This window comes from Coccinella septempunctata, chromosome 4 (assembly GCF_907165205.1).
Source record: "Coccinella septempunctata chromosome 4, icCocSept1.1, whole genome shotgun sequence".
Lineage (NCBI taxonomy): Eukaryota > Metazoa > Arthropoda > Insecta > Coleoptera > Coccinellidae > Coccinella > Coccinella septempunctata.
The window spans coordinates 4,680,462-4,702,303 of record NC_058192.1 but is presented as its reverse complement, the minus strand read 5'-3'; the positions used below and the strand labels follow the sequence as shown (position 1 = coordinate 4,702,303).

Genomic DNA, 21,842 nt, shown 5'->3' with positions numbered 1-21,842 from the left:
CGACCATAACTTGAAAAATAATCCTTTCGGCAAAATTCTGTTTGCACATTCGTAATCTACGCCCTCGATTTAGTCAGTGGTTCAATTCTTGTGGCGATCGGAGATAATTGATTTTTTGCAAAATTTTCCATACATGGAAAAATTGCGATTTTTTGGAAAAAAATTTTTGTGCTCCGATCGATACCAAATTCCTACTGTTGGCTAATTCGAGGACGTAGATTACGAATATGCAAACAGATACTTGCTGAAAGGATTATTTTTCGAGTTATGGTTGATGAAAAATTCAAGATTTTGGACCTTCGCGGAAAAAATCATAAAATCTAAAATGTTCGCGGTAGGTGAATAATAATTGGATTTTTCCATTTGTGAAGGGTCAATCTATGAGCAAAAAAATCAGCATTCGTCCAGGGATATTTTTCTGGCTGCTGCAGCACCTCAAAATTTACCAATTTTTTTTTATTCATTTCCACGTCCGGATTTTTTTATTTGGATTTCGAATGGTTAAAGTTGAAGGGGAAATATTCGAGGAATAGTCTTTAGAAATGATAAATCTATTGGTGAGAATTGTAGCGTGTTTCTAGACTTGGCCCTGGGCCAGTTGACAGTCGTTCCAGGTAGTACATCCAATGAATCGTTTCTATCCCACAGGAACTCTATTATCTGAGTGAAAATAGGCGCGCAATCCCATGTGGAAGAATTCGGTTCCAAATTGATTTAGCTTAGAATGACAACACGTTCCGAAATCTGTTTTCATTCGGCGATGGAAGCTGATTTAGAACCTGTATGGAGGAGAATGAACAACTGACCGTAAATATATCGAAAAGGGCGAAAGAATAAACCGCTGCGAATGCCCATGAGAATCAAATTCGGCTTTTCGGGTCTCTGCCGAATGGCCCCTACTTATTTATACAAAGAAGAGTGGCTGCCAGTGGCGTACCTAGGCCGATTCACTTCTCGTTAGGTTTTTTTGTTATCGTGGATTCATCTCACCAAAGATTCCAAAGAATGAGACATAAGGTGAACAGATAATAAAGGATATATTTGCCTGTGTAAATAATCTGATTTTTCTCACCCTTAATCCGATATCTGATACACAAAATCGTCCATAACTTCGACGCGATTCTTGGGTGTTTTCATTCCAGCTGCGCCACTGAAAAACTACCCGCGCGCCACCTCTAATTCTTCGAGGGAAAACCTTAGGGGTGCAAAGATCTAAAAAATTTAATCCAAGTAAACAGCTCCGCATGGGTCGGAATAATGGCTGTGAGACCGAAAACATTATTAAATTGACGCGGTGGGCTTTTTATGTATTTTTGTTCGCCCTGTGTTCAACTCTGAGGGGGGAAATGGGGGCGTGAATGAATGGGGGAAAATCTTTAAGGATTCTCGGGAAATTTCGTGGGGTTTTTCAGCAAAAAACCTGCACGGGTAAGATGAAAATAGCTTGTTGCTTCTGAAATCCCTGCAAAGTGTAGCATTAAACAATAGAAAACATTTTCAAAGCGTCGCCTCAAAATCATTCTACAGAAAAATACCTATTATGGGCCTCTAAACTCGCTATGTTCATGTGACTGTTTTTTTGGTTTGAATCATATAAGAAGGCAAAAAAAATAATTGTTTTTGAGGGGAATTTTCTGATCCTGATAATGATGGATAAATATGTTTTATTCATTATGTTTTCAAGCAATTCCTGCGCCGAAATGGTACAAACCAAGTTGGCTTGGAGTTCGCACCCTGTAGCTACGAGCTACCCCAGCTTATATGCAAGGTCAGTTCTGCGTATTGGATTGCAGTGAACTGTAGCAATCTGTGTTATGTGATCGCTCTCATCAAGAAAATATGGGATGTACTCAGTTACTTTGAATTACCTAATTGATTATAAACGAAAGGAGGAACAATCGACTGTAGGTACTACTTTCAGGGAAGGTATAATTTAAAATGGATCAAACAATACATGAAACAAATCAAACTGCCAATAATTCCAACAACGCTATAGGCAACTCCTGATTGGTTGAAATTTGGAGTCAGAAGTATCTCATAAACACCTAACTTGCTTCGAAAGTTTATTATTGGTGGTAAGTTCAAATACAATTAATTTTTTTCAATATTTTATTATTTGACAATTCATTATACTTCGATAATTTGTCAGTTTACTTATCCAATAACTCTTTTTTATAAAATACGAGCAGATTCCTCAGATTAACTACTAAAATAAGTAGTCTTATTTTTTGAGATGATTTTTTGTGAATGACAGTTGTTCATCTAATCCTACCAAGGAATCAGTGCTTCAAATCAAGCGATAATTTCTTGAGATATCCAAAAATTCAAGTCGGCCATCCCAAGCGTCACTTTTGTAAACAACAACAACAAAGCGGCCATTTTGTAACACGTGCCTTCCTTACTAGCTAGCTAGATATTTCTTCTTTTATATCTTGTAAAATACAGTGTGTCACTCATCAATACGCAACAGAATAATTCAGTCTGATAACTGTTTCTAAGTGCAGAACAATCATACACAGGTTTACTTTGTTAATTTTAAAATTTCCTGTTCTGAAATTTGACGGACATTAAAAGGTAAACGGTGCCTTGTCACATTCGAATTTGAATTACCGGTTGTGTTAATGCATTTATTCTAAACTGATATACGTTTCACATGTTTGGTTAGCATAAACAAATTTTTTTTTAAAGTTTATTTTCAAATAGGGTAGGTATAAATGTTTTATTGACTCTTTTTATTTTCAACGTTTGAGATATAGATATAAAGATATACATAATACAAGTGATCCAAGTTCTCACGACCAACGAAACCAGAATACTTATTATTATGATAATCAATATTTGATAGATATTTTCTGACGAACATAATTATTTATTTATATTTATTTTATCTTTACCAAATCGAACACTCTCTTGAACCTTTTCAAATATTTCCAGAGTTTCAATCTTTAATGTTCTTCAAATCATGTCGATGCGATACTGAAAAACTGGTTTTGTTGATATTAATTGGTCTTTAGAAAACACATCAGATTATTCTTTGAAAACCTGATTCAATCCTGGATAAAAATTAACTTTTCATACTTTCCTACAGTACCAGCGTCGCCATCTTACGACGAAATCGCACAGTTGCTGAAGTTCCTCATATTTCTGATGAAAAAAAAAATGAATATTCTAAAATTTCGGGATTATACTAATCAAATATATCAATTCTCCTAAATGTTTACCCGATAATAATACAATCTTCGAAATTTACCCCTTGTTGTCCACAATAGTTAGATTTCTTGATAAAATTCGTTTTTGTTGCGTTACCCCCTACTAGATGGCGACAAGCATAATATGTGAAGAAACCTAACTTATCAATTTCAATGGTTGTTTTGTTTGTATCGTATGTTGTCGTTGTGCTCGTGCTGTGACTTGTGAAAACAACCATCGTCCTTGATTTTGCGAGTTTGAGATCTCTACTTCCTACTTGTCAGCTGATGAATATGCGTATTTCACTTGCAATGCGTGCTTGAATCCTTTATCATGTAACATTGCTCTGCCAGTGAGTTAGTGTTATTGCAGTATGACAAAAATGAAAATTGCATTTCGTGAGTTTGTCAATATGATCAGCTGTGCAAATGTCAGATAGCCGTCGGTACAGATGGGCCAGGAATTATTGGAAATTATAAGTTTCAGGTGAAAGAGCAACTGTATATGACACATTTTCTGGGATAGAATCCATTTTTGTTTGAGCATTAGAATCAATCAATCGTCCAACACATTTTAGTTTATCTCCAAAAAATTGTGATTCATGAAAAGTCTACAGAAACAAACTCTGACTCAGACTTCAAATTCCGTCTTTGTTTCAATTTTTGGAGTTCAATGTTTACTACATTATGTATATTCACGAATACTGACCTCTTCACACGTGCCACAAATTCTCAGTTCATTATCTATACGTATAGATAAGCATTTACCCCAGACCAGACATTCATACCATGAATACGTGCTTAATATATCTTTTTCCAACAGGTAGAGAATTTTCATGTTCCAATCATGCTGTATCTTTTCGATATTACTAAATTTCCCTCAAATTGGATGCATCTAGATATGGGTCTGACAGCAGCAAGGTAAGCAATTACAATTTTCATCAAAAAATCACGCACTCTGAACGGGATTTGTTTGACAACAATACCAAAGAGATAAACAAACAATGTAATGGGGAAAATTAGGTTATATTTTTGTTTTGCTCTGTTTATGTCTGAGTGCTTTGTTTGTCGTTGCCCTCAAACAATCATATTAACTTATATTTATTTTTGAAGCGAGATTGAATGGGTCCATAAACTTTGAGGAGCAATTATGTAAAATAACATTTTACAATGTCATGCTTGTATTTTATAAAAATAGATTTCGACTCAAAATAGCTACTGAAAGTGGCAGGAATGATGGACTTGGCATTGCTCAGTGAATGTATTCAGTTCTTTTACAGATGAATAAAATTATATATTATTATTTGGGCATTATTTTTTTCAATTCCTGAATTCTCAAGTGGAGTCAATGCGTCACATTTTAAATGAAGACGACATTCCATTTTTATTGTCGTTACTTATGTTTTAAACAGCCTTGTATCGACTGTATTTCCTTTTGATACAGTATAGTCCAAGTTTTCAACCTACAAATGATAAATATTTCTTTCATCTATAGCAATATGAAAACAAATGAAAAAAAAAACGCAAAAAAATATTTCTTTGCACCTTGAAAACCGCGTTAGAACTTGCTCTAATAATTTCTTGCCTAAAATAAAATCGGACTCATTTCGAAATTCAGTTATCAGAAAATCCGTCCGTTTATTTTTTCGAATGAAATTAAACTGAGTAGGCGATGACTTTCAATGGGAGACACTGCCTGAAGATGGTTGATGAATGCGTAGCGAAACGTTAGATAGGATAATTCAAAATTAAAAAGAAAAAACCCAATAAATGCTTCGATAAGTTCATGTGCCTTATTTACATTGAGTGAATTATATTGGTATACAATTTCCTGAGAATATTTTTTTTCAGCGTTCAAACGCTTAAAGAGCATATACAAGCTAAATACAAAATTAATGCTGATGATCAGGTTTTATTAGTTAGTGGGGGTGTCTGCTTAGACGCTTCAAAAATAGTGTGCCACTACAGTGCTGGAACAGATTCGAATCCTATATATTTCTTTAATAAAAAGATAGATAAAACCGTAAGCTTTCCTGAATGTCCAGATGTAACCACTACAACTGATGGTGAGATTTTGATATTTTATCTTCATCACTTGAAACTTGAACTTATTTTAATAAACTTTAACTTTATTATTATTTTTATTAGTACATTTTGTTTTTATTTTTTTTAAAAGTGGAATTTCTAGATTATATTTATTATATTATTTCTTGGTAAATTTGTCTTGAGCATCATCTTCCAGAACTGAGCTCATTGTACAAAAAATTGGCTAAAGTGATCCCATCATTCCAAGCTGTGATCGATAGAGCGCACTTAGCAGAACGTATGGCAACTTCTGCAAGATTAATTATAGAGCATTGTGAAGAAATAATAAGGGATCATCACGTTGCAAATCAAGGGTGGCTAGCAGCTGTAGCAAATTATGATGATGTAGTCAACAACTGCCTTACCCACTATAAAGAGACGAAACAAAAATTCGGAGATTATGTTAAAGTGAGGGACTACTTTCAGAATTTTCTTGAGAAGTAGGTATTATTAATCCTTCATGATTTGCCTTTGCCTTGTAGGAAGAATAGTGTTCTGACTGAATTATTTTCAGATTCAAAGAAAAGCTGCCACTTTTTAAGAAGATCCCTATTCTTCAGAAACTATTGAGACCGCATGATGGTGAGAATAGGCTAATGCTTGAATCTGAGACATCGGAGGGGTTATGCGAAGATGAATCTGAAGACACCTACACTTCGTTTTTTGACTGGATAGGTAAAGACGAGCAGGGGAATAGTATCGATACTATATTTAAAAATTGCGAGGAAGAAATCGAATTCTATAAGGATGACACTTTCGAGAGTTCCTTCAATGCGGTACCCCAAACTTTGGCATTGGCAGGTTCCTCGAACAAGGAGATAAACGTCAGCTTTTGGTTGAGCCACTTGGACGAATTGATCAACAAAGCGAAAGCAATTGTTGAAGAGCAAACCAAAATTTCTTCTTCGATCCAGTTGGTGAGTAAACGATGTTTTTTCGAAATTAATTCTGGTTTACTTTGAATCTTAATTATAGAATGTAGCAAGAATGAAGGATTGTAAAGATATGTCGATATTGCCTCACTTATGCGAGACCCACGAGCAAGAACTGGAGGTAATGAACGAAAATCATTCGATTTTAAAAGACATCGAAAACACATGCATCAAGGCAAAATACGAGTTCACCCTCAACGTGCAGAGTCGCATCGGTTGGATTGTGCATATTGAGAATGAGTTGCAACACATAGGCGTCCAACTGGATATTTTCAACGAATCTCTGGAGAGGCTCAAATATCAAATGGACATTTTGGAGAAAATATATGCCGCTCCCACTGCTTATTTCGCTTGTATAGCGGAAACTGTCAGAAGGAGGTCGTTTTCCCAAGCATTTTTAATGGTGGGTGAAATTCTCAATATATGAAATGACTACTAATCCATTGATTTTCTTTTAAGTGGGCTTCTGAAATGGCTTGCCGCCTGCATACCATGCATAACGAGGAGGTGACCAGAAGAAAGGAATTTCTTACAAAATACGAGGATACCTTCGTTCAAATGCTGTTTCCTGGGTTAGACGATCTCCCCCCAAGTTACGGAACCAAAGCTCCTTCCTACTTTGATACAAGTACGACGAACATCCCGTTTAAATTCGGGATTTAACCTTCCCCATTTTTTAGGTCTTCCAAAACTCACTGTAGAAGATATCGATTTCTTGAAAAAATCTTTACCGGACTTGCCCAAAGAATTGACAGAATGTTTGAGCTTGGAAGAATCCTCCGATTTGTCTTATTATTTATCGTTCAAATCGATTTTGAACACTCAGTCTGATAAATTAGAGGAGGAGTTACAGTTGGATAACTTAGTGGATAAGGCGGAAGACCAAAACGAGAACGTTGAAAAGGTGATAGTCAAGGAAGGTGTTGCCGAGGCAAGTTTGACTGCTATACATGGTCTTCCTCATTTAAGGGACGTAGACAGGTACATAAAAATCATTTCACAATCGTGGATAAAGTATTATTCACGGTCATCCGCGTGAATAATAGCCATAATTAATTCTTGTTGAGTAATCTACTGTTTCACATTCCCTCGTTGCTTTTTCGAGTAAAAAAATGAATTTTTTCCGATTCAGAGGCTGTGAATCCGAAACGGATACCGAAGAATTCGAGAAGGTTGGTCAGAGTCCCTTGGAATTGAATTTCAACAAGGAAGCTCGTCCAAAAAAGCCGAATACGCAAGATGTCTCTACCTCGATAGAGGTGGGTGAAAGGAATCAGATTCCTCCTAAAAAACCTCCCCGTACCTTCCAAAAATTCTCGAATAATCAGGTGGTTTCCACCGAAGGGAGCACCCATCCTCGCATCCTGAGCATGAGCGGTAGTCAGAGTAACACAGAGAGTTTCATAGACATCAAAAATTCGTCCTTGGATTCAATCGATGAGTTCTATAGCATGAGAAATTATTCGTATAATACGGAAAGCTGTTTTTACTCCCACTACCAGCAAATGCGAACCGATCAAGAATCTCATTCAAAACCTGTAAATCCCGTAAGTCCAAAAAATCAAACAGTGGAGTCGCCCAAGTCCCCTAACGAGGGCCATCAACATAGCGATTTTATTAATGATGAGTTCTATATCGATGAAAGTTTGCCTTCGAGCCTGAGTATCGAGACGGGACAAAGTCAGGGGGAATTTGACAAGCAACTAGACACCGCCAACAGTGTGGTTGCCCTTTTGCAGGTACTTGCACATGATTTACAGTAGTTCGAGTAATTTTGGTTTTGTCCAGAAGGGGCTGTCCTAGAGAAAACAATGTTTTTTTTCTTTCCTTTAGGTAGACTATTCAGGGTCAATTTTTAAATAGTTCAGCGTTTTGACAGTAGATTCTAAGTGTTTTGGTCTTGTGGGATTCAACGAAAATGTAGATACAGAAAAGTGCATTGTCGTCAGATATACTTAAATCAGTATTGCATTTTTCGAAAATCTAATCCAGGTCGACTTCGAAATTCGAAAAAATTTAACACCTTTTCACAGGGGCTTATTATGGGGTGTCCCGAAATTGATGCAACGGAAATTGGTCGCAGATTGTCGAGACGAAATTAGGAGACACCTATTTTTGATTTTTGCAAGGAGGCCCCCTAGGTATCGGCTTGTTGCATTCATTTTGGGACACCAGAAGTTTCACAGGTTTTATCGAAGAAAAATCTATTGATGCAGGTTGCCATAGGTTCTGAGGGATCAAGTAAAAACAATCGATTTTACGTTATTCCAGTAAATTGATTATTTACGCAGTGAGACTCATATATTCTTTCACGTCCCCACAAAATGGTTCGTTCTCTGTGTGTCCAATTTGGTTGAAATAAACTTAATCGTCATGAAAATTGAAAGACTAACAAATACTCCATCAATAACCGATATAATACAAGATAGATGCTCCTTCTTGATTGAATCAACTTTTATTTACGAACTTCATCAGCTTCTTCTGCATTATTTATGTTTGCCAATGCTTCATGGTTTTCATTTTGGTATTTTTCAAGAATTTCAATCTTCCAGGAGCCATTTTCTTATTTACTAAAACTTTCAGTGTATTATCATTAAATGGAAATTACCTTTCGTTTTTGTTGCATGTAACTAAGTGATTTTTGTTTGCACTGCTTCTCCTGCCTGTAATTGATGAGATGGAAAGCGTAAGAATTCAAAATTTAGGAATGATATCTGTTACGTGGAATTTTACTTTTTAAATCGATGAAAAGTTGATATCATTCCGAATTTGGAATAGTTGATGGCCCTTTTAGAACTCTCCTTCCTCTAATCCTGACCTATCCTGACAGAACACCTGGAAATATTATTATTCATTTTTCAGGAGACTCTGGAAATGTGTAAGAGTGAATATAGCGGTCTGAGATCCTCAGTCAGTCAAATTTGTACCGTTGCTTCTCAGTCTATCAACCAAATCAAATCGGAATTAGACGAGTTCAAACGTAGTTACACTTTGAGTAAAAGCCAACTTTTAGAATTACTGAAAACAATTGTGATAGGGTACGAAAAATTGTGTGACGAACAAAAAAGTCACGAGCAATCAGTCGTGTTGAAACTGACAACAGAACATAAGAATGAAATTAGTGATTTCCGGCGGTTAGCTCAGGTCAAAAATGAAGAAATCAAAAGTTTGAGGACTAACCTTCTATTTCTCGAGAACAAATTGAAGAAGGTCAGTGAAGATGCGACAACGGAAAAGAATAATGCCGACCTTTACAAACGGAGGTGCGAAGAGTTGGCGGAAACGGTTTCATTTATGGAGAAGGTGAAAGAGAACACTATTAAGGCCATAACGGAGAAGCTGAATAGGGAACATGCTGATAAAATTAAGACACTGCAGTCCCGATTCAGATTGATGACGATGGAAAGGACTATGTCGGATAGCAGCCTGGAGAAAACTTTAGAATTGAGCATTCCGTCAAACCAACAGTCTGTATACAGCCAAATGCAGGAAAATTTCGAATTCCAAAAGGAGGCCTGCATAAGAGAGACTCAGTTGTTGGAAGCCAAAAAATGGGAAAAAGCCATAATTGAACTAAAGAGCGAGTTCGAAAGTGAGAAAGAATCATTGGTGAAATCCATGAACGAAATAAGAGAAGAGGAGATGAAAAAATTACAGGAGAGAGAAAAGCAACTCTTGGACGAAGTCAACCAGTATACTGAGACCATAAGGGAATTGACCTCTGCCCTTGATGCTAGTTCCAAAATAAATAATGAAGGGTCTAACGAGGGGGAGCAAGCAAGGGCTCCAATTGTGGAAAACACAAGTTTCTCAGTTCTGGAACTTCAGAAAGAAAAGACTGAAACGGTAGCTATGGCTGGCTCGTATTCGGAAGGTAATTTGTATTAATCCATCAGTTGAGCTACTTAAATTTCCACACAAATGAATATGCTTCATTTACTGCTTCACAATATTAAGGAAGTTCCGAAATTTTGAGATTTTTTCAGCAGTTTTCATTTTTTTGTTCACCAATGAAAAATATAACACCAGAGAACCAGTTAAATTCTTGAACTTGCTTAATTTTGGTGGAGGATTATATTGAAGCCTTTTTCAAATTGTGCAATTTCAATTTTCAATCCTTTCTAGGTAAAGTGGATTGTGCGACCAGTCCGATCAAGCAACGTAAGAGTATTTCCAAAACGTTGAATGTTCTCGGGAAATCCAGTAGGCCTAATGTGGATGTGATGAAACCCGGTGACTGTTTGGTGATTGTATGGGACGACGAATATCAGAACTTCAGGATTGTTCAAAACGGTCCAATTATATATTTCCTCCATCTCGACTGTCTTCATTCTTTAGGTCTCGAAATTCTTGGAGGTTCGCAAAAGAGACCGAATAAATTGTATTGCTTGGGTGAATACGTGGAAAAGGAGTACTGCTATGCTCGTAAAGTTAGTATATATTTCATAAATAATTATATTGGTTTAATGTTGACTAATTTTTTTTCAGTCCGAGAATCGGTTTAATGTTCCTCAAGGCACTAGATTTTTCCGAGTCACAGTTAGGCCTTTACAACAGGAGAAGATCAATCAACAACCCTCGAATTTACAGTCGTCCGAGGGCTCTTCGTCATCTCAACAAGCAGGATCTATGTCCATAGCTGAACTTGAACTGGCTCCTATCCCACCTCTACCAAGATGGAGATACAGTCCGAATCGTTTACCGCCAGAAACTTTTGGTATAGTTCGAGATAACAAGCCTGAAGTTAGTGAACCTAGTGACAATAATCCCGAGGACTCGATTAGTTTACCATTTCAAACGGCTAGTAGCGACATTAATGATCAACAGCATGATCCAGTAAGTACTGGTGACGATTTAAGTGAGTCACTTTGGTAGGTAAAATTTATTTATTGCAATCGTGAGAGTTGGTATGCCGTTCTAGGATTGTATATCAATAAAAAATGGATGCTGAATTTCATATATTTGTCTTAGGTTGATGTAGTGTGATAACGATTTTATTTATACCATACTTAATTCACAATTTTATAAAAGTCCTCAGATAAATATCGATCATTTTATTTGAAAAACCGGAGGTGATTTTGAGTTCAACCTCGACATTTGCTTTGCAATATTTTGATTATAATTATCGAGTTCAATATTTATCAGATTTTTCAAATGATAAAACGAAAAGTATAATATTCTCTATTATGTTAAATAATTAGTGTTTCGTTGTGATACGTGGTGTTCTTGAAATTTCGCGATTATAGATAAAATCATACTTGAAATTTTTCATTTTTCATTAACTCTATATTACTTTCTTTGGGAAAATAATTGTCTATAAATTTTCGTTCAGATTTCTACTTTCGGCTAAATAAATAAATAATACAAAACATGAAATACTGATGAATAAAGAAGAATATTTCAGGATATATGAGGAAAGGGGGTCGAAATTATCTCTCCCCCACAATAACGAATTTTAATTTTGCGATTTTTCCATTAATATTTTCAACATCGTGAAAGTAATAAAGAGTTGCGATTTCAATTCATTATCTCAAAGAAGGGAATTGCGCAATTCACTTTTTTTTTCCTTTTTTTTTCTAGAAAATCTTGAAATCGGTTATGAGACTACTCTTAGAAGAATGGCTTGTGCAATGCAGTTGAAGAATGCATAAAAATATTTTGTTCAACTCAGAGCTTGTGGGAAGGTTTTTCGATGATTATATACACATATTATTTGATTTTATTTAATCTGAAACCACACATGCTGTTCAATTTATTCGCCTTTTCTTCTTTTCGAATTGCGAAGATGTTTATTAAACTGACGGAAAATTCTTCGTAACATTAGTAATTTTTGAGGAGTTATGAATGAAGACAATTTCTTGACATGTTGCACAACGGTATGGCAAAGATGGAAGATCTGAAATTTGATTTGATTGAGGGAAAAACATATTCTTCTCATGTTTTAACTGATTGAAGTAATAAATTTGTTTTGGTGATTTTTCTCTTTTTTTAGATATAATTTTTTTTCCAATTTTCCCTTCACTATATGAAGTAGTTTTTATAATCAAAACTTGATTTGTGATTTTTCCGAAAAAGTCAAATACAATGAATGGCAATTTACAATAGAAATGATTCCATAATAAATAAAAATAGAAATGTTTGCAGCCTATCCACATGTATTAACTGTATTATGTAAAAAATATTCTGATAGATCTGCTCTCTTCAAATTCCTGTGTTGAAATCACCTTTGTGCTGCTTAAAAATTCAGTTTTAAGATGGGTATGTTTGAAAAAAATTTGAAACTGCGCAGATCAAATCTCACTCTAACGTAATCTCAAAATCGTCTGTTGCTGTTGGTTACCGTAGTGCAAGCAGAGCCTGGTGTGTGTAAAAGGTAACCAACGGCAACCAACAATTCTGACAGTTCGTTAGATTGTCAAATAACTTGGATCCGGCTGAGGTTAGGTTATGTTTTGATGGGATGCAGGTTCATTTTTTGCGAGATGAGTGTATTGATGACATTTTTTTGCATAAGATTGAATCAGATAATTTTTATACATAATATACATATTCATATATCCCTATAGGTTTTGAGCGCCGACGTGTAAAAGTAGCATCTGTTCGTCATGTTGTATGAGAGGTTTGGTATTGAAAAATGATTTCTTCTAACTTGAGTAGGATTACTATACCAATACTGACTAGAATTAAACACAATAGTCATTTTTATTCGACGAGTCATTGCATCGAAATAATTTTTTAAAGTCCATATCTTCACACTGCCTCATCAGTATTCATGCTTCCTTATTCACGAAATGAGTGTTATGTGAGATGGAAATAAATGCAAGTCATATCACTTGAAGAAATATTTAAAGACATTATCCATCTGATATTAGATCCAAGCAACAGTTTTCACATTAAAAAATTTTATGACAATGTTTAACACCCCTGCTACAACTTAGGATTTTGAATTGCAGATTATATGGTAATAAATGTTCTATTCATTTTTCAATATCGATGATTATTGAATTGATTTTAGTAATTGACTTTTCGAGACGTTCAATAGATTAGAATAAGAAATTATCCTATTTTCAATAAAACTGAAGTGTTTATTTTGTGACTAAATGTGATGAATTTGTTTTTAGTCCGTCTGGAAATTCTGGTGTATAAAAATATTTACAAATTTTTATAACAAACGAAAATAAAATCGAAAATGTTCAATGTGTTTTCTTTCCTTGTTTGTCATTATTTAATGGCAAACCTCCAGATGAAATACGAAAAAATTAATCTGAAAAGGCTTCTTTCTTATTATACCTGCGCTATAACTGCTGTCATCTGGATATCTGGAAACTATTATTAGCCTTTTTTTTCAACAACTACTTGAACTTACCTTGACTTGAAGGTTCTCAATATTTTCAATAAAACAACGATTCATTATTATCACAATCTATTTCATTATACACAGTATATACATAACAAATTTACAAAATTCAAACAAGCAACATCTGAAGAAACTTAACCATCGTCTCGGAGATCTCGAAAGCAGATAAATACTACTCTTCCACGAAAGCTATTGATGTCTTTATCATATCACAAGAAAAACTGGTGGAAGAACAAGAAGTTCTATTTACATATTCTGAATATTAATTGGAATCGATACAAACGACAGTTTTGCCCTCGTGGAAAGGAAGTTCATTATGTACAAAGGCACTCAAAACTATTTTTCAGTCCAGTTACGAATGAGTCGTGATATGAAATGATGGCTCAAAAGGAAGTGTGGGTGTCGACAGGTAATTTTGCATTTTATAGTCCAAATCGCTTAAGACTGTAGACTCTACTCTATTTTCATAGTCGGGTAGAAAGTGGTAATCCCCGTATTGGGCAATATCATTGGTAACGTCTTTGAAATGCTTAGCCTCATAATTGCTATAATTTTCTTGCTGGGGGTAGTAAGCCTTATTATCGGTAATAGGAACATCGAAAGAACATACAGTTGGAGCTTCTGTTGAGCTGAAGAAAGTACTGTCCACTTTGTCGACTAGATATGTTGGATCGTCAAACTTCGCGCTTTCCATGTAATAATTTTGGTCAATGGCTGGTACCATCAGATTACTGTTGGGAGCCACCTGTCCGGTTGGAGATTGATTTTGGTCGAACCTGCTGCTACAGCTGTTGTTGCTGTCTTCGCTGGCCAGATTCGAGATGTTATGCGTCCAATAATCCTCCGTTTTGAACTCCCTGTGAATGGTGCCGCTGCCCAAGTCCAGCAGAGTTGGAGGAGAAGATGCCATGTCATTCTGCTGGTTGGAGTACTCCGCTTTGATCGGATGGTCAAGTTGGAATATCTCCTCTGGCTGGAAGAGATCGGTGGATATGTTCGCCAGGTCGTACTGTTGGTTGTAACTTGTGTTGATGTCCGTGGGGTAAGAGTTGGCGTAAGCTGGTTCTTGAGTCCAATACGAGTTCAACACTTGAGGTTGTTGGTAGGCTTCCGGTGAGTTCAACTGGTATTGTTGGATCGCTGGAACTGATGGTATGGTGCAGATGCATTCGAAAGGAGGACAGGAACAATAACCTGTAATGAAGGAAGATTATTTTCATGAAACAATTAGCTATAATATAGTTCAGACATATTTGAAGTGAGGTACCTCATTTCAGATATGTTTATAACTCAAAAAATCTAAAAATTCTCATAAATCAGCTAATAGGTCACTTTTCTCTGTATATTTGACACCAAGCAGGGCTCCCTTGGTGAAGAGTGTGAGTCAAAAATAGAAAATCTGATTTTTACTCACCTTTTTCTTGATCGGAAATCAGTGGTGGTGGATTCTGTTGTTTCGTTCGTCTTCTATTGATGATCATTTCTCTATAATGTCTTCTCGATTCTCTCAGTACTGCTAACTGTAAAAAAAATGTGTTTTCAAAGATCTGCATCTGACTAAGGGTTAATATGACGCATAGTGGTAAATTCTTCGCGAAAATGTCTGGCAACTACCCATTTCTGATTTATCAATTTCATGTTTAAGGCTTTTGAGATCCGGGGCTCAAAAATGATCATAGCTGTCCCAGAATATTCGAAATTTACCTTTTAAGACATGTAAATCCTAGAAATGAATGAAATATTTGAAGAAAGTCGAGTACTTCCATCAACGAGAATTGATGTCATATATTTTTGAGATGTATAAGTCCAGACTCAAATTATGTTTGTTTTTCTCCTTAGATTTTTCTGAAACCTTGTTTGTTCGTGTTGATATTGATTGAGTTCTTACATATTGGTGAAAAAATTGTTAATCTACTGCAACAAACGGTATTCAGATTGAGCATTGATTACGAACTACTTTCAATGTAATTATTGAATACAAATATCGAATCCTTTCAGGTGTACGATTATTCAAACAATTAAATCCTTTCAAAATTCAATAAAAACGAACATCTACTTGTTCGCGTCCGTCGAGTCCATAATTCATAAAGTAAACACGGAAATGTTTTCAACTATCTCCCCTGAAACCAAAAAGCGAACGCCATAAACCATTCAGCAATCAACAATACTCGATATTTCAGCTTTAGAAAAGGGATTTAATTACTACTTGCGTCGCTTTCAATAGAGCTTTCACCATAATTAGCACTGTGTGGTCGAATTGTATTTATAGAAGTCCTAGAGACTAGAATATTGTTGATTACAGATCTACGATCGCTAACTATAATCTGATACAGGACCCGGGGCTACTTTTTGAAGCTTCTATTTATCGATGGGACTGAGTACTGGAATCGAGAGGAAGAATTGGAAATATTTTGAGCGTGGGAATAACAGAAGGATAGTCGATAATAATATGAATATTCAGTGGGTGAGGAGCTTGATAACCATAAATATTTCGGAGACTTTGAAGATAATAAACCTTTACGTAAAATCTGCAACTTTTCGAGTTCAAATTGAACTACCAGGGCTATCCATGTATCATCACTCACCTTATTTCCTATTGCGGTATCCTTGGCCAACATCACAGCCAACCCCTTGACCCTTCTGCCACTACCTAAGCTCCTTCGTGCTTCTGAGGTACTTTTCGCTTCAGGTCTGGGATGATCATGACTGCCTTTTGCTTGAAAGAAGATTGCTTCATCTGTATGCCTCCAGAAGTGTGTGACTGGGTAACCGCAATGACCTCTGCATGGTAAAATGACTAAACGACCTGTGCATCTTCTATTTGGACATGGTTTGCCTGAAAAAAAGATTGGTTAGATCCAAAATATGAAAGAATCTGTTGAGAACGAAACGCAAGTGGGAGAAAACCAAAAAGAATGAAGAAAAGAGAAGTGATAAAGGCATAAACTGAAAATATACATAGGATTATACGAATTGACAGTAACAAATCGAATGCTACAAAATTTTCGTGTTCTAAATTGAGCCCAAGCAATTAAAGAAGAACGGTACAATATTGCCACTTAGTACATGATGAAATAAACTGATTCGATACGTTCAAAGTTCGTATGATCCTCCAGAAAAGATATAAAAAAAACTCTACAACTTACTAGTGTCATTACCTTGCTGTTTCTTTCTAGCCTTGTCGCATATGGCGGGTCTAAGGTGAACAGTTTCGCCGTTTGGCAAAATGCACCTTTCCGAGCAGACTAGAACGCCCAAACAGCTCTTCTTCAGGATGTGCACGTTGTGGTTGTTGGTGTTCCTCATTGCCCAGCCCGAGGAGTGTCTTTTTGCGTCTTCGTTGTCCACGCGGTAGACCAGGCGGCAATGACCGTCGGCCCATTCGGAAAAGTGGTCGTATTTGCTTATTCTAGGCACGGAACTGTCGTTTATGTCCCAGTCAGCTGCGTTGGAACCGTAGTTTACCCGGCAAGACATGCCAGGGGGTGAAACCGGATTATTCCTGGAAAAAAACGAAAAAAATGAGAATCTGATGAAGATGAAGGTGGAGAAAAACTGAAATGACTCATGTTCTAATGAAGCAGGTCTTCAACAGTTGATAGTTGATGAGATCCAATCTTCAATAAAAGGAAAAATGGTCGGACGCAGTCTACGGATGGTGGTTATAATAAAGTGAATGTTTTCATACTCCATCAGCATTGGAGACTCATTATCGTTTACAAGTACAACGAAAGTTGTAGCAACCAAGTTTTTTGGCATCAGAAGGACTGTAAGAATTGATTTCGACCACGAAACGCTGTAGATTGTAGATTTAAGGGGTGTTTTATTGTACCGCGACCTTTTAAGGTCTATTATGCTCTCTATATCCAAAGAGTTGATACTGATAGAACTGTTCTTGGCATTACATAGTCTACAGCTCGCCCTACAGTTCTTATGAACTCCATTATCTGCATGGGTTGGCTTCAAGGAGATTACTTCCTCACTTCTACAAGTTTCTTGCATTTTTTGAGTTGGCTATAGCAATGACGAGGTATTCCATCACCAGATGATTTGGAGTTTCATCCTCCTCTGTACAGAATCTGAACTCGTCATGCCCTTGAAGGAATCCAGTTAGAAGATATAGCATTTGCAGGCTAATATCCAGATACTTCTTAGATATCTTACCCAATAAGATCCCACCAGAGTGTTTTTCCTTCGGTTTTTTCTATCTCATTGATGAGTGAACAGTCTTACCATGGATGAGTACACATTCGAGACTGTCTAAATAATCATTTGGGGTCGTTTAAGAAACTTGGTGTATTGCGAAAGGGAGGTAAGGTGAAAACAGTGTAGAAGAATGAGATAAGGTATTGCGAGGGCTTGTAAGACTATAAGTATGTTAATTTCAAACTATTGGTGACAAGTTAGAAGGAATTTCGTGAAAAATCATCACTATTCAATCAAGATAACCTGACAAATCTTTTTAATCGAACCAGATAATTCCTAACCGCTAACACATTCAACATTCAAAGTGATTATAGTTGAGTACTAGCCAGAGGAGGTACAAGAGGAGTCGTAGTACCATATTTCGAATTGCTAGTAAGTTATAATGGTCTTAAACTACCCCGGAGCCGTTAGTTATTAAACAATCGTAATATAACGTTGTCGCAAGAGTAGCAATTATCGTGCCCGATTAATTATAAGATATCTGATCATACGCTATTGGTTATTTCACTATCGTGTTCGAGAAATACGAGTACCTACCAACTTTTCATATACTTCATCCGTAGGTACTTTATTTTTGTGCACTAGGGGGAAATTGGGATCAAACCGGATTGCGTAATAAGCGATTTGAAACTTCGAAAAGGACCGTCGGAGTTCACGGGCCCATTTCCTGTTGGGTTACGGACACGAGAAGAGGTTCATCTTCATCAGAAGAATGATTCATTACGGTTCTTCTCTGTATCTTCTTCGATCGGTACTGATCTTCGTTAGTCGTTATTTATTGCCTAACAGACGTGAATTACTGTGTTTATATTGGGTGGATATTTTTGGATTTATCGATTTCGGTGAGTTTGGTACTCGAATGTTGTAGAACTTTTGAGGTCCCCCGTGATTAGAGATAAAAAGGTTATTTCGAATTGAAATAGCATTTGTTAAAACTATTATAGATGTGTCTTCCTGTGTACTATTTGTACCTACGTAGATATTTATTTTAATTTCAGATTTGAAATTTCATTTTTTTACTCAGAAATACCTCCACACCTTCAAATTTGTGGTTTTAGGCAAGATATGCAGAATACTCCCAGAATGAATTTCAATCGATATCTGAAGATATGCAGGGTATAAATGAAAAATTTAAGGGGCGATTCTTTATCGAAAATATTTTGGATTTTTCATATAATTTTTTTTTTTTTTTGAGCAGCCACTGTTGATATACAGCCCTCTAAAGATATGGCCTATGAAAATCAATTTTTTTCTTAGATGCCATAAAACTGACAGAAATGAAATTGAGCATTCTATGGAGCGAGGAGGTCATACAAATTTTTGGTGGTATGTCTCTACAACTAGAAGGGGTTGGGCAAGCCACCCCTAAAATGGATTCCATGACATGTTCGCTATAGGTATCTACTCAAAATTGAGCAAGATTTCCAAAAATTTCTTCAATTCCTAAATGTGTAGGCAGGCAGGTATTGTTTCGTCGCTTAACCGCTGATTGAAGTCTCTGCTCAAGAATTCAATGTAACTCGTAATTTTATACAGGGTGAGTCTCTGACTCCCACAAATATTTCAACAGTAGATTCTTGAGGTCGATAGGAACACTTTTTTTCTTTACCATTTTTTCCGAATCGGCTCGGTTTAAAAGATACAGGCTGTTGAAAAACCATAAAAAATGTTATTTTTAGTTCTATCTCAAAATTATCGAATGAAATGAATTTCGGAATACAGTTTTCCATTCATTTGATGAATCTTTTTGGAACACAAGATATTAGCCACGTTTTCCAGTTTTCTCATTATGACCATTACGTACCATAAAAATACCAAAAATCAAAGAATCCAACTCTTGAAACTAAGTTGAACGCTATCTGATGAATACTTGAACGTTTTGTAAAATAAAAGTATTCATCATATTTTCACCTACCTATAATGAGCCGTTTTCGAAAAAAAATATCTGTGAAATTAAAAAAAAAAATGGATACTTTGACCGAATGCAACTCTTTTCAAAAGATCCACAGTTGTGTAGTGTCACAGATTTAACTTGTTATTCTAAAGGTAATTTTATTTTTCCAGGGGTGGAACAGCACATTATGAAAACTCAAAATGGCAATATCTCTTTATCAGGGCCGAATTGGAAAAAATGGCATAGGAAAAAAGTGTTTCTTTCGACCTTAAGAATCCACTGTTAAAATATCTGTACGTATAGCGATACAGAATCTCGTTCACATTAGCAGCAACTGCTTGAAAATTACACATAAAAGTGGCTCCCTAATAAAACGTTAATACATTACGGCCTTAAATACATAGATAACCACCTTGTTGAGTGTTGAATCAAGGTTATAAAACAGCGGATCCCTACTATACAGCAATATACACTCATAATTCTCTGTATAATGAGGCTCAAATTGTTTAATAGCCCACTTAACAGCCTCTCATTAATGGTAATGGCGTCCAAGATGGGGAAAATCCGATATTTCTATGCGCCATTAAACGACCAATTTTCTTGCGCCACGGAATTCCGCTAATATGCAAATATAAAACGTTTGGAATGGCGGTCAAACCCACTTACAGTATAACCATATCTCAATAAATGACAGGATGAAGTTCCAAAACTGGTTACACCATCAAAATTAGTCAGTGCACATACACAATAACGAACTTGCGAACAGGTTGAAGGATTCGCACACGTCGAGTATATTCGATGTAGGTATGCTCGGTCGCAGGATCAACCACCCTATCGAGGCTCGCAAGGATAACTGAAACTCGCATGAAGCTCCTCGTGGAGCTACCCTGAAAAACAAGACCACTCCTATTCACCCCTCCATTAGAACTGAAACATTAGAACTTCCAATAGGAAATGGTCTCGATCTGTTCCCGCCTTTAAAGTTCTATTCTTGCACCTGCTCGGTTTGCTATTGGTGGCTCAAACAGGCGTTGGACGTCGTTGCCCATCGAACCGATGGGGAAATTTTAATTTCTGCCGTTTGAATAGGTTAATGAGCCGAAAGGAAAGTGTGATTTTTCCTGTGGAAATCGCGTACGTAACAGGAAGTGGAATGGTGTTATATATATATATGTATAAATGGATGGAGATATGGAAGATGCGGGTTCTACAGGTTGGAAAATTATGTGAGATACCTATTGGCAGTTCATTACATCGCATTCAATAAAAATTATGATTTTTTCCATCATTTTTGTAGATGGTTATTGGATCCATAATACAAAATGAGAATTGTAGAGCATGTTGTGATAGGTTTTCTGGGCTTAAAAGCATGCAATTCTATCCATGAGATGAGTCAATTTTATAAACTCACCCAACCAAACACCCAACCTGCAAAGAAACGATGCTATTGATTGTTGGAAGGTGGTAGCTTCTTGCGTTAACTGATATGCCATTAGATTCAAGTCTTACACAGAACACACTGTAGGGTCGTCCGCTAACAGCATAATACTGCGTAATATGCACAAATCTGGGGTTTCCTCCACACTGTGAACTTTAGAAGCTGGTGTTTTTGCACCACTAACACGAATTCGATTCTTCATACATTAACACGTCGAGCTTTATCACCATTTTCACAAGAGCTCTTTCTTTACGTCCGAGAAAACTCTCATGTAGGTACCTATAAGTATATTCAGCATGAAAACGACTGCAATACTCTAGGGACTCTTCCGAATGTCGACAAATATATTTCATATCATTAATGTTCCCCATCAGTAACTGAAATATTCGAACGGTTTGGCTTCGTGAAGACTCAATTTAATATCCCTGAAGTGGAAGCTTCTTAAACGATTTGTCTTGATTCTTGGCAGAGGAAAATGACCAGTTCACATTTCTCGTGTACCTTAAGCCATCAGCTTTTTTACGCCGACGCAAGTCGCCGGCGTAAAAAAAACATGAAAGCGTATATGCCAAATGTAAAGCTGTATAAGTATATGTATATAGATACATTACATTACCTACTCTCTTCATATTTCGAAACTGTGGAGTGTAATATGTCAATGTCTTTCTTCTTCGTATGGTAATGACGATTGTGTAGATTTCAGAATATCCCTTTTAATCTCTAGAGGAATCTAACAATGAAG

General features: G+C 36.3%; 2 protein-coding genes across 5 annotated transcripts; one reads left to right on the top strand and one right to left on the bottom strand.

Annotated features, from left to right (window-relative positions):
- Positions 1-1,820: 1,820 nt before the first annotated feature.
- Positions 1,821-13,399, top strand: LOC123310735 (RB1-inducible coiled-coil protein 1). 4 transcript variants are annotated; one of them, XM_044894371.1, is made up of 13 exons: positions 1,821-2,075; positions 4,012-4,109; positions 5,040-5,254; positions 5,431-5,713; positions 5,788-6,190; positions 6,249-6,608; positions 6,665-6,833; positions 6,886-7,186; positions 7,338-7,464; positions 9,068-10,079; positions 10,331-10,635; positions 10,694-11,041; positions 11,786-13,399. In XM_044894371.1, the coding sequence occupies exons 2-13, from the start codon at positions 4,036-4,038 to the stop codon at positions 11,843-11,845; spliced, it is 3,657 nt and encodes a 1,218-aa protein (XP_044750306.1). In that variant the 5' UTR covers positions 1,821-2,075; positions 4,012-4,035; the 3' UTR covers positions 11,846-13,399. The 4 variants fall into 4 exon arrangements, with proteins under 4 accessions (XP_044750306.1, XP_044750307.1, XP_044750308.1 ...); XM_044894372.1 differs by lacking the exon at positions 1,821-2,075 and adding an exon at positions 2,556-2,574; XM_044894373.1 differs by lacking the exon at positions 1,821-2,075 and adding an exon at positions 3,370-3,675 and having other exon boundaries at positions 10,694-11,076.
- Positions 13,400-13,713: 314 nt separating this feature from the next.
- LOC123311951 (transcription factor glial cells missing-like) lies at positions 13,714-20,497 on the bottom strand. Its single transcript, XM_044896087.1, has 5 exons — positions 20,329-20,497; positions 16,721-17,064; positions 16,148-16,398; positions 14,977-15,082; positions 13,714-14,756 (listed from the first exon to the last, which is right to left on the bottom strand). Exons 1-5 carry the CDS (start codon positions 20,337-20,339, stop codon positions 13,915-13,917), a joined length of 1,554 nt encoding a protein of 517 aa, XP_044752022.1. The 5' UTR covers positions 20,340-20,497; the 3' UTR covers positions 13,714-13,914.
- Positions 20,498-21,842: the final 1,345 nt, after the last annotated feature.

Coding starts and splice junctions, on each gene's coding strand:
- LOC123310735 (XM_044894371.1), top strand. CDS start 4,036: ATGCTGTATCTTTTCGATATTACTAAATTTCCCTCAAATTGGATGCAT. Junction 6,834..6,885: donor TCCTTCCTACTTTGATACAA/GTACGACGAACA, acceptor CCCATTTTTTAG/GTCTTCCAAAACTCACTGTA. Junction 10,636..10,693: donor AGTACTGCTATGCTCGTAAA/GTTAGTATATAT, acceptor ATTTTTTTTCAG/TCCGAGAATCGGTTTAATGT.
- LOC123311951 (XM_044896087.1), bottom strand. Junction 15,083..16,147: donor ATACCGCAATAGGAAATAAG/GTGAGTGATGAT, acceptor TTTTTTTTACAG/TTAGCAGTACTGAGAGAATC. Junction 14,757..14,976: donor GATTTCCGATCAAGAAAAAG/GTGAGTAAAAAT, acceptor CCTTCATTACAG/GTTATTGTTCCTGTCCTCCT.